The sequence below is a fragment of the Sander vitreus genome, chromosome 16 (genome assembly GCF_031162955.1).
Source record: "Sander vitreus isolate 19-12246 chromosome 16, sanVit1, whole genome shotgun sequence".
Taxonomy (NCBI): Eukaryota; Metazoa; Chordata; class Actinopteri; order Perciformes; family Percidae; genus Sander; species Sander vitreus.
In genome coordinates, this window is record NC_135870.1 from 1,949,982 (window position 1) to 1,962,481 (window position 12,500).

The 12,500-nt window shown below is 46.7% G+C and overlaps 1 protein-coding gene across 1 annotated transcript in view; it reads left to right on the forward strand.

Moving 5' to 3' along the window:
- Positions 1-783: 783 nt before the first annotated feature.
- Positions 784-12,500, forward strand: part of dbnla (drebrin-like a) — a 13,155-nt gene continuing 1,438 nt past the window's right edge. Inside the window, exons 1-12 of the mRNA XM_078271641.1 lie at positions 784-792; positions 924-979; positions 1,131-1,243; positions 4,679-4,753; positions 5,813-5,959; positions 6,078-6,155; positions 6,242-6,393; positions 7,203-7,257; positions 8,953-9,018; positions 9,138-9,249; positions 11,616-11,864; positions 12,178-12,308. Of these exons, the coding sequence (XP_078127767.1) occupies positions 1,148-1,243; positions 4,679-4,753; positions 5,813-5,959; positions 6,078-6,155; positions 6,242-6,393; positions 7,203-7,257; positions 8,953-9,018; positions 9,138-9,249; positions 11,616-11,864; positions 12,178-12,308 (1,161 nt within the window). The 5' untranslated portion in view covers positions 784-792; positions 924-979; positions 1,131-1,147. The remainder of the gene's footprint in view (positions 793-923; positions 980-1,130; positions 1,244-4,678; positions 4,754-5,812; positions 5,960-6,077; positions 6,156-6,241; positions 6,394-7,202; positions 7,258-8,952; positions 9,019-9,137; positions 9,250-11,615; positions 11,865-12,177; positions 12,309-12,500) is intronic.

Below are 12,500 nucleotides of genomic sequence, written 5' to 3' on the forward strand. Positions count from 1 at the left end.
CAGCCGGGCTAACAGCCGGGCTACCAGCCGGGCTAACGCAGCCGGGCTAACACAGCCGGGCTAACAGCCGGGCTAACGCAGCCGGGCTAACAGCCGGGCTAACGCAGCCGGGCTAACGCAGCCGGGCTAACAGCCGGGCTACCAGCCGGGCTAACACAGCCGGGCTAACACAGCCGGGCTACCAGCCAGGGCTAACAGCCGGGCTACGCAGCCGGGCTAACAGCCGGGCTAGCAGCCGGGCTACAGCCGGGCTAACACAGCCGGCTAACACAGCCGGGCTAACACAGCCGGGCTAACAGCCGGCTAACACAGCCGGGCTAACAGCCGGGCTAACACAGCCGGGCTAACAGCAGCCGGGCTAACAGCCGGGCTAACACAGCCGGGCTAACGCAGCCGGGCTAACAGCCGGCTAACGCGCAGCCGGGCTAACACAGCCGTGGCTAACGCAGCCGGGCTAACTAACAGCCGGCTAACACAGCCGGGCTAACAGCCGGCTAACACAGCCGGCTAACGCAGCCGGCTAACAGCCGGGCTAACGCAGCCGGGCTAACACAGCCGGGCTAACACAGCCGGCTAACACAGCCGGCTAACACAGCCGGCTAACGCAGCCGGCTAACAGCCGGCTAACGCAGCCGGCTAACGCAGCCGGGCTAACAGCCGGCTAACAGCCGGGCTAACACAGCCGGGCTAACAGCCGGGCACTAGTAAGTGGATCTTTTTAAATCCTTACGCATTCAGTCGGTCCGCTATTGTCTGTTGGGCTTTTTCTCTCTGTCTGACGGACACAAACTGGTGAGCTGTCTTTTCTTTTTTTTACAGAGAATACATGTTTGTTGCAAGCCTCACTTCCTTGTTGACTGAACAGTCCTGCATCTTTGTACTTTGTAATATTCTGTTTTTGTAACGCCTTTGTGTGTCTTCAGGGCGCTGTTCACTTATGAAGGGAACAGTAATGACATCCGTCTGGCAGAAAAAGGAAGTAAGATCTGATCAATGTACACTTTAATCTAAAGTTTTCTCAGCTTCATGCAGTAAAAGTACTCAGTGTGTGTGTGTGTGTGTGTGTGTGTGTGTGTGTGTGTGTGTGTGTGTGTGTGTGTGTGTGTGTGTGTGTGTGTGTGTGTGTGCAGATGGTGGATTAGAGGAGATGGTGGAGGAGCTGAACAGCGGGAAGGTGATGTACGCTTTCTGTCGTGTCCAGGATCCAAACTCTGGTCTGCCCAAATATGTCCTCATAAACTGGGTGAGACACACACACACACACACACACACACACACACACACACACACACACACATACATATATATATATATATATATATATATATATCATATATATATCAGTCAACATGTCAACATGGAGAATCACAACAACAACATGTCTCAGTTTTCATCCAGCTACTACAGTTAGCTCAGCAAACAACAGACAAACATAAAATACTGTATCCAGTACAGGTTACAATTACAGTAAAAAAAACTACTGAAAATACTGTACATAAAATACTAGACTTGCCTGCTGCATTTTTATAGTGCTTAAACCTGATTGGTGTGTCTACAATTACTCACCAGTGTGTGTGCACATCAGGGGCCTGTTGCACAGCCGGGCTAACGCAGCCGGGCTAACAGCCGGGCTAACACAGCCGGGCTAACGCAGCCGGGCTAACGCAGCCGGGCTAACAGCCGGGCTACCAGCCGGGCTAACACAGCCGGGCTAACGCAGCCGGGCTAACAGCCGGGCTAACACAGCCGGGCTAACGCAGCCGGGCTAACAGCCGGGCTACACGCAGCCGGGCTAACGCAGCCGGGCTAACACAGCCGGGCTAACACAGCCGGGCTAACAGCCGGGCTACCAGCCGGGCTAACACAGCCGGGCTAACACAGCCGGGCTAACAGCCGGGCTAACACAGCCGGGCTAACACAGCCGGGCTAACAGCCGGGCTAACGCAGCCGGGCTAACGCAGCCGGGCTAACGCAGCCGGGCTAACAGCCGGGCTAACACAGCCGGGCTAAGATTAATCCTGGAGTCTGATGTGTTAAATCAGCTGCTGCTCTGACCCAAAATAAACGTGTTTAACAGTTATTCTGTTGTCTTCTGAATGTGTTCTGCTTTATTTGTATGATGTAAATCCTACTATTGCAGTTGTTTACATGGTAAGAAATGGTTGCACTGGCACCGGAGATAAAGTGGGACAATGCGGAGGAAAGGGGCTTCTCTCCCCGTGAATATGCCCCGTGCAACGTGGAGAGGCGTGGGGGAGGCAGGGGGGGGATCCTCCCACACCGTGCAGCGGACTCTAAAGGAGACTTTTAGCGTCAATAACGACGACAACGGCACCTGACCAAACGTCCGTGTTTTACCAGATGGGAGTGGGAATGTGTTGGAACGCCACAAAGCTTCTTAATCTTTTTATTTTGCTGCCGTCACGCATCTGGGAGTGAGAAAAAAACATGAATAATAATAATAATAATAGGCTATATTGTTTTACAGATATGCTTACAGTGTGTATTGAAGTCACTTACTTCTTTTTCTAGTTTTTGTCCAGTCATGTTTGTTCTGTATGAACATTTATTGTAGAAAGATATTTAGAATTATAGCTTATAGAGATTAGTGGATATGGTTGTAAAATAAGGGTGAATAAGGGTTTGAAATTAAGCCTCGTCCTCAGGGTAAATGTCCAGAGGAACATTAATTCCCTCTGCTCACTTTTAAGGCAAAGTAGGCTAAATAATAAAACATTTTATTATATAGTGCTTTACAGGCTCCTCAAAGACACTTTACAGTAAAACCAGCACATTTAGCACATAGAAACAGATACAGCAATACAACCAACACATAACAAGCATATTAAAAGCTATTAAAACACAGTGTACAACTTTGTAAAAATGTAGAGTGACTAGTAAGTGGATCTTTTTAAATCCTTACGCATTCAGTCGGTCCGCTATTGTCTGTTGGGCTTTTTCTCTCTGTCTGATAACAACAGCCGTATTTCCCTTTTTGCATATTATATGTTTCGCCTCCGTGTAATTTTCCATTAACAGCTGCTGCTCAGCGGGTTAAACATATGCCGCACGCGTCTTCTCCATTTCTGCATCAGTAAATCTGTGATGGATACCGTGGTCTATTTAAGAAAGCCGTGAACGTGCACTTATCCCAGCTATCTACACCTGGCTGACACAGCTTCACCTTCTCATCCTGGCTGACACAGCTTCACCTTCTCCTCCTGACAGCTTCACCTTCTCATCCTGGCTGACATAGCTTCACCTTCTCCTCCTGGCTGACACTGACATAGCTTCACCTTCTCATCCTGGCTGACATAGCTTCACCTTCTCCTCCTGACTGACATAGCTTCACCTTCTCATCCTGGCTGACACAGCTTCACCTTCTCCTCCTGACTGACATAGCTTCACCTTCTCCTCCTGACAGCTTCACCTTCTCCTCCTGACTGACATAGCTTCACCTTCTCCTCCTGACTGACACAGCTTCACCTTCTCATCCTGGCTGACACAGCTTCACCTTCTCCTCCTGACTGACATAGCTTCACCTTCTCCTCCTGACTGACATAGCTTCACCTTCTCCTCCTGGCTGACACAGCTTCACCTTCTCCTCCTGACTGACATAGCTTCACCTTCTCCTCCTGACTGACATAGCTTCACCTTCTCCTCCTGGCTGACACAGCTTCACCTTCTCCTCCTGACTGACATAGCTTCACCTTCTCCTCCTGACTGACATAGCTTCACCTTCTCCTCCTGACTGACACAGCTTCACCTTCTCCTCCTGACATAGCTTCACCTTCTCCTCCTGACAGCTTCACCTTCTCCTCCTGACATAGCTTCACCTTCTCCTCCTGACTGACATAGCTTCACCTTCTCCTCCTGACATAGCTTCACCTTCTCCTCCTGGCTGACACAGCTTCACCTTCTCATCCTGGCTCGGCAAACGTGCAACCGATTAAGCCGCGATGAGCGGACCACACTAAGTCAAGCTGCGCTTTTTCAGTTATCCTGGATTTCTTCATTCTACTTTTGTGCAACAGGCCCCTGATTGGTCTACAATTACTCACCAGTGTGTGTGCACACCTGGTGGCCGTGTTCAACCAATCGGTTCATGGGTGTGTTCATTTGAAAGACTTTGTTTTGAAATTGCAAGGAAATGACATCATGATAAATGTCTGTGTCAAATGCATACAAGTGTGAAGCTGACAATGTGCAAATGTAGGCCGGTGTTTTGCTCCTTGAGTGTAAGGTTTTGCTAATTGTGGGAAAGTTTTTATTGTAGTGTGTAAGCAATTGAAAAGAAACTGTAAAACAAATAGGGCTGCAACCAACAATGGTTTTCATTATCCATTAATCTGCCGATTGTTTTCTCGATTAATCGCCGTGTCTACAGCGTAAATGTCAGAAATAGTGAATAATCCCAGTTTCTCAAAGTCTGAGGTGATGTCTTTAAATGTCTTGTATTTCCAAAACCCAAAGATATTCAGTTCAATGTGATATAAAACAGAAAAGAGCAGGAAATCCCCTATAATTGAGAAGCTGAAAACAGCATTTTCGGACATTGTTGCATGAAAAATACTCAACTAATCATTGCAGCTCTAAAAACAAAACATATACAGATATCTTTGCATCAGTTTCCGAGTCTTACGTGTGTGTGTGTGTGTGTGTGTGTGTGTGTGTGCAGACAGGTGAAGGTGTGAAGGACTCTCGGAAAGGAGTATGTGCCAACCATGTGAGCTCCATGGCCAACTTCCTGAAGGTGAGTCTGAGGATACATTATATGAGGGGCCGCATAGGTCATATATCAAGCAGTGACGTCTTTCCTTTAGGGGCCGGGCCCCACCAGATGGCGCTGCAGATCAGTGCACGACATGATCAATAATTCAATGCAACTAATAATTTGTCATTTAATATGTATATTCTTTGTAACTAACATTGTTGCTCGTTTTATTACATATAACAACGGTAGCGCTGTCCAATTCACTCCTCGTCCTAACTCTTTAAAGCCTCGGTCTTGTCTCCTCATAGTCTCAGTCTTGTCTTGGTCTCAACCCCTCAAAGTCTCGGTCTCAACTCCTCATAGTCTCGGTCTTGTCTTGGTCTCAACCCCTCAAAGTCTCGGTCTCAACTCCTCATAGTCTCGGTCTTGTCTTGGTCTCAACCCCTCAAAGACTCGGTCTTGTCTCCTCAAAGTCTCAGTCTTGTCTTGGTCTCAACCCCTCAAAGTCTCGGTCTCAACCCCTCAAAGTCTCGGTCTCAACCCCTCAAAGACTCGGTCTTGTGTCGGTCTCAACTCTTCAAAGTCTCGGTCTCAACCCCTCAAAGACTCGGTCTTGTGTCGGTCTCAACCCCTCAAAGACTCGGTCTTGTGTCGGTCTCAACTCTTCAAAGTCTCGGTCTCAACCCCTCAAAGTCTCGGTCTTGTGTCGGTCTCAACCCCTCAAAGACTCGGTCTCAACCCCTCAAAGTCTCAGTCTCAACCCCTCATAGTCTCGGTCTTGTGTCGGTCTCAACTCTTCAAAGTCTCGGTCTCAACCCCTCAAAGACTCGGTCTTGTGTCGGTCTCAACCCCTCAAAGACTCGGTCTTGTGTCGGTCTCAACCCCTCATAGTCTCGGTCTTGTGTCGGTCTCAACTCTTCAAAGTCTTGGTCTCAACCCCTCAAAGACTTAGTCTTGATTTAGTTGCTCTTGACTAGAATACTAGTGGACGGAGATAGTTTTTGTGTCAAAACACCGCTTAAAAATTGTTTTCTGTTTTCAACAATCTAAACATCAAGTTGCAGAGTCTGATTGGCTCTAACTTGTGTGTAACCACAGGGAGCCCATGTCACTATAAACGCCCGCGGAGATGAAGACGCAGAACCGGAGGCCATCCTGGAGAAAGTGGCCAAAGCGTCCGGAGCCAGTTTTAACTTCCACAAACAGACAGAAACACAATACAGAGACGCTCCCAGAGGACCTGTGGTGAGAAAACACATGCAATGCATGTTTGTTATTTACGTTTCTTTGATGAAACAAAAAAACGTGTGTGTTTTAGCATAATTTACCACTAACTTAATTAACTTGTCCTCTGATATAACAGGGATCTGTGTATCGGAAAACCAACGCTGTGGAGGAAATTCAACAAACCAAAAAGGACGACTTTTGGGTCCAAACTCAGGTTTCTCTTCACATTCATCTGGAGTATCTGAGTGTATGACCTGTAGTTTTTTTGTGATTTAAAAGTAACACGACTCTCTGCTTCAGAGGGATGAAGAAGTGCGTCTACGGGAGGAGAACAAGCGAGCGGAGCTGGAGAGAGAGATGTTGGAGAAGGAGAGGAGGGAGATGGACGAGAAGCAGGCGGCGGCGCGGGACAGGAAAACAAAAGAGAGAGCTCAGCAGATCGAGAAGGAGAAGTGAGTGAGGAGGACACAAGCTATGTTTCCATCCACACGTTTTTATCCGAATTAAGTGATATCGAATGAAAAATGCCTCACGATATACGGCTTATGCGATAAACGCTGATGGAAACGTCATTTGCCGAATAAATAATGAATTGCGATGAAGTTTTAGGTCATTTTATGGTTGCAACCCGCCACAAAACGAAGAAGTTGTAGTTCATTTCCGCCCAGTATTTCCGCTCTGTTTGCACACATGGTGGGTGTCAACAAAGACAGATGGAAGTGGACTGTTTGGAGCGCTGTCGTTCCCACGCCACAGCCCGCCTCGTTGTCGTCGGGCATTTACTACATCTGCATCATCACAGCAACGTGTTGATAGCGTCGTTGTTGTCTTATCATAGCGTGATACGTCGCTATCAGCTGGAACATGAGCTCTATGAGCTCTATTACAACTTGAGCAGTGTTGATCATTTGTTGGTAGATGGCGCGATCCAGTTTGTCTAGAGAAACTATGTTCGCATATGTTTGCTTGAATGTTGTTGATTCAGTGCGAAAATGAACGGAAACACCTTAAAATGTCTCAAATCAATTCGATATGTACTAATTTGACCACAAAACAGCATGTGACGTCATTACGCAACAGGTTTTTATTGGCTTTTTATTCACACGTTGGATGGAAACACACTTTCACCAGCTTTATTCACCGAACTTCAGATAATTCAGTTGACAAGTGGATGGAAACGTAACTAGTGATTAACAACAACATGCAGAAACAAAGATTCAAAGACTCGCGGCCATTGATTAGTGCTTTCTGTGTTTGTAAGGATTCTTCAGAAGCAGAAAGAAGAAGAGGAACGAGAGAGAGAGCAGCAGCGACAGGTGATTCATCACAGCAACACAACGTCAAACACAAACGACATATTAGCTAAACGACATACTGTATATGACCGTTTTATTTACTGCCGCACGGTGGGCGTTTTTAAACGTGACCCAAATGGCTCAAGGAACTTTAATCATGTGACCAAAGTTTAGGCAACAAAAATACTTAGTAAGGGTTAGTAAAACGTCAGGGATTGTCTTTAAATGAGTCACGTAAAACTACTAAAATAAGGACTTAACCCGCAATTTCTACCAACTGCGGAACGGCTGCTGATCGGCTCCATGCTCCGCTGTCCTTCAATACCCACCAGGTCCAGATTTGTTGTGGAACGGCTGCGGCCATGACTGTTAGGAGCTAGTTCTGACCCAGAACGCAGAGATATCACACAGACAACGTAGAGAAGTTTGCTAGTAAAAGGTTTAATTAAACAACGTGTACTCAGAGTTACACAGTTGATTGTGTCAGGGTGGGGAAAACTCCTGGCTGGTCCGAGATAGAGGCGAGCCGACGGGGAAGAGTCCAGGTGGTTTCGGGACACGAGGGAGACAGGCAGAGATGAGTACACTGGTAGTTTTCCCAAAGTGGAGACTGAGGCTGGACGGTGAGGCTGGGAAGCATGCAGGCACAGCGGAGAAAGCAGCAGGTCTGAGCGGGAACTAGAGAGAGACACGGGGTAAGTTTAAGCACAAAACTAGAATTCTTCAGGGACTTGGAGCCAAGACCACATGGGTTGTAGTTAACGAACTGGCGCTGAGGGGATGATCAGCCCGGGTTTAAATACTGCTGGGTTGAATCTGGCTGTTTAGCTGCAGCTGTGAAGATCGGCAGGGCATGGTAGAAGCGGACACGCCCCTTGACCTACTTTCCTCCAGACCACGCCTCCAGCACTCCAAACGGAAAAATACAGACAAAACACAGACACAAAGGAAAAAGACATCCAAAGCAGGGCGGAGAGAGAGCTGACCATAACAATTACTGACAGCTGAAGTCACGAGGACCCACGAGATCTCGCGAATTCACGTATGATCGCTCATTATGACGTTTTCAAGGTGTAGTGCAGGGAAATATGATCCGCTGTGAGCACGGTGTATTTTATTTTGAAAATGAACCGGGTGTTTTATTTTGTTTCTGTGCTCGACTTCCTGTCTCACACAATCTGCCCTGTGCTGAACTGCTGCGGAGCATCCGGGAAAAATAGAAGCTCTGCATATCAGCTCCGGAGGGCCGTCTGAGTTGGGACGCAGTCGGGACGCAGCCGTTCTGCAGTCAGTTAAAATACACACGTTAACTTTAATGGAAACCTAATGACTCCGCTGCTGTTCTGAAGGGGATCCGCAGCCGTTCCGCAGTTGGTGGAAATTGGGGGTAACGGGACTTCACAGGTGTCATTGCATCTCGGACTAAGGTCCGTAAAACTCAAAAAAGTTAATTTCAAAATGAACCTTGAAGTTGACCTTACTCACCGTAAGTGAGTAACAAGTTTTAGGGAATAAGAGATCTGGGTTCATCACTAAAAAAGAAATCTGACGGGTCGAGAAACACAGCGAGCCGAACGGCGTTGTTGTTCTGAGGGTTAAAAGAGACGTATGACGGAATATAAATTGTAATAAGTCAGAATTATCCTGTTTTAGAGCGTCTGTCTGTAAGATACTCAAACGAAAACGATCTGCAAATGACATGTTTTTGTGTTTTAGAAGCAGCAGGAAAATGGAAACAGGAAGTCGGGCATCAACTCTGCTGCGTCTGTGCAGAAAGCTAATGTGAGTCGATTGATTAACAGACCCTTCTCTTTTTTTAAATCTGTCTCCTGCGTGTCCCGTTACTTTATGGAGGTGAAATCCTACATTGACAGCTCTTTAACTGTCGCTTCCGTTTACAGGAGGCCAGATCGCTGATTTCCCAGAGGTCCTTTAATCCCAGAGACGTATTCAAGCAGAGGGAGCAGAGCTTTGAGTCCAACGACAGGCCGTCTCCCACAGCGGCCACACCTGGTAAACAGAAACTACAACAGGGCTGGGTTAAAGTAGTCTATATCGACCACGTTCCACTTCCAGGATTGTTCAGGTTCTGCCGGATGTCCGTCTCCTTCCTCTTTCTTTGTGTTGGCGTTCTAACCTCTGGTGGATTTGTGAGCACTATGGTTAACTGCTCCTCAGATCTCTGCAGGGTAAATCCAGACAGCTAGCTAGACTATCTGTCCAATCTGAGGTTTCTGTTGTACGACTAAAACTACTTTTGAACGTACACATGTTCCACCAAAACAAGCTCCTTCCAGAGGCTGTTTTGCAGAGGCGCCGTGGCTCCGTCCAGCAATTGTGATTGGGTTGAAGAAATGCCAATAAACCAGAGCACATTTTTCTCCCATCCAGGAATGCTGTGTGGACTAGATGCCACAATGCCAGACCCTCCTCTGCAGCGCTATGGAGGAAGGTCAGGCATTGCTAGACTAGAGTTTAATATAATCAATTCTCCAAATAAAATCGATCTTTGTTTGAGTAACACCGATAGGTACGGAAGAGGATTAGGGCCACGTGTGAAACATTTATTTGAGAATTCTGGTGTTAACGTTGTGAAACGGTTGCAGTTTGGTTTGATTTAGACACAAAACCTACTTAGTCTTTCCTTTCACCCAGGAAACAGGTGTTCAACACAAGACTATCACCCAGGAAACAGGTGTTCATGTCCTGGAGAAGTTAAGGAGAAAACACAAGACTTTCACCAGGAAACAGGTGTTCATGTCCTGTAGAAGTTAAGGAGAAAACACAAGACTTTCACCCAGGAAACAGGTGTTCATGTCCTGAAGAAGTTAAGGAGAAAACACAAGACTTTCACCCAAGAAACAGGTGTTCATGTCCTGAAGAAGTTAAGGAGAAAACAAAAGACTTTCACCCAAGAAACAGGTGTTCATGTCCTGAAGAAGTTAAGGAGAAAACACAAGACTTTCACCAGGAAACAGGTGTTCATGTCCTGTAGAAGTTAAGGAGAAAACACAAGACTTTCACCCAGGAAACAGATGTTCATGTCCTGAAGAAGTTAAGGAGAAAACACAAGACTTTCACCCAGGAAACAGGTGATCATTTCCTGAAGAAGTTAAGGAGAAAACACAAGACTTTCACCCAGGAAACAGGTGTTCATGTCCTGAAGAAGTTAAGGAGAAAACAAGACTTTCACCCAGGAAACAGGTGTTCATGTCCTGAAGAAGTTAAGGAGAAAACACAAGACTTTCACCCAGGAAACAGGTGTTCATGTCCTGAAGAAGTTAAGGAGAAAACACAAGACTTTCACCAGGAAACAGGTGTTCATGTCCTGAAGAAGTTAAGGAGAAAACACAAGACTTTCACCAGGAAACAGGTGTTCATGTCCTGAAGAAGTTAAGGAGAAAACACAAGACTTTCACCAGGAAACAGATGTTCATGTCCTGAAGAAGTTAAGGAGAAAACACAAGACTTTCACCCAGGAAACAGGTGTTCATGTCCTGAAGAAGTTAAGGAGAAAACACAAGACTTTCACCAGGAAACAGGTGTTCATGTCCTGAAGAAGTTAAGGAGAAAACACAAGACTTTCACCCAGGAAACAGGTGTTCATGTCCTGGAGAAGTTAAGGAGAAAACACAAGACTTTCACCCAAGAAACAGGTGTTCATGTCCTGAAGAAGTTAAGGAGAAAACACAAGACTTTCACCAGGAAACAGGTGTTCATGTCCTGAAGAAGTTAAGGAGAAAACACAAGACTTTCACCCAAGAAACAGGTGTTCATGTCCTGAAGAAGTTAAGGAGAAAACACAAGACTTTCACCCAAGAAACAGGTGTTCATGTCCTGAAGAAGTTAAGGAGAAAACACAAGACTTTCACCAGGAAACAGGTGTTCATGTCCTGAAGAAGATAAGGAGAAAACACAAGACTTTCACCCAGGAAAGAGGTGTTCATGTCCTGGGAGTTTACTACTTAAGGGGACCGATGTGTCATGCACACAATCTATTTTCCAGTCTCAATCATTTTGGTGTCTAAACTTGCCGTCGCCCATGATGCTTACCTTTTTAACTGTCAATTTGTCCGAGACAGAGGGCTTTTTTGTCATGGTTTATAGTTGTATATCTGTGTTATGGTCACTCTACTCTCTGGCTGTAGTCTACAGTGTGTTTGTCCTGTCTCTTATACCCAAGCTAAACTGGTATCGTAACTGAAATTGTTATCCAATCGGAAATGGAATGGAATCGGGCCCTTGTGTATCGGACTCGAATCGATTCGGGAAATCATTAGTGAACCCTAACCCTAGTGAATAACACCTGGCGACGCGTGCCGAAACTGTTGTGTGAAATGAATTGTTAACGGTGTTCATGTTTTCCCTCTGTGTCTCAGGGAAGCTGCAGAGTCCGTTTCTTTCTCAGAAATCCTTCGAGAGAGAAACTCCGCTGCAGCCTCAGCTTCCAGCGGCTCCGGCTGTGGTCCCGGCCTACTCCGTGCACCACCTGTCTCCTGTCTCACCTGTCTCACCTGTGCTGTCTCGCTCACCAGCTCCGGCTGTGGTCCCGGCCTACTCCGTGCACTGCCTGTCTTCTGTCCTCCCGAAACCCCTGGAGACAACAGGCTCGCCGTTTCAAACTGCAGGTCAGACACTCAACAACTCTTCTTTTGGGCTGTCAGGAGATTTAGTGTAGATGTCATTTACTTCCTCGTGTTTCATTAAACACAGGGCCCCCCCCCCCGACCTGAGGCATAGGCAGCAGAGGTACATGCTATTGGTGCCGGCAGTCCAAATGAAGAAACACACAAAAATGTAGACAAAAGCGACAAAAACCTTGAAAAAAGTGTACAAAATGTAAAAAAAAACAACAACAAAAATGTCGGAAAAGCGACAAAAACGCTGTCTCTCTCTCTGTCTCTCTCTCTTTCTGTCTCTCCCTCTCTCTCTCCCCCTCAGCCAGGACAGAGGAAGACCTGTACGATGTACCCCCCTCAGCCAGGACAGAGGAAGACCTGTACGACGTACCCCCCTCAGCCAGGACAGAGGAAGACCTCTATGAAGACGTTTACAACCTGCACAACTCCACAGTGAGTCACAGAGCTCCAGTTCTAGTCCAGTCTAGTCTGTCTGAATATATCTGTATTCACCCTCTGTCTGAAACGCTTCGTATTAGCGCCTGTCTCTTTAAGACCAAAACTACTACATTAAGTTGATAAAAAGATGGAGGTTTGGGTTCAAATCAGACATGACTTCACTTCCTGAAGGTTACCACGTGACCC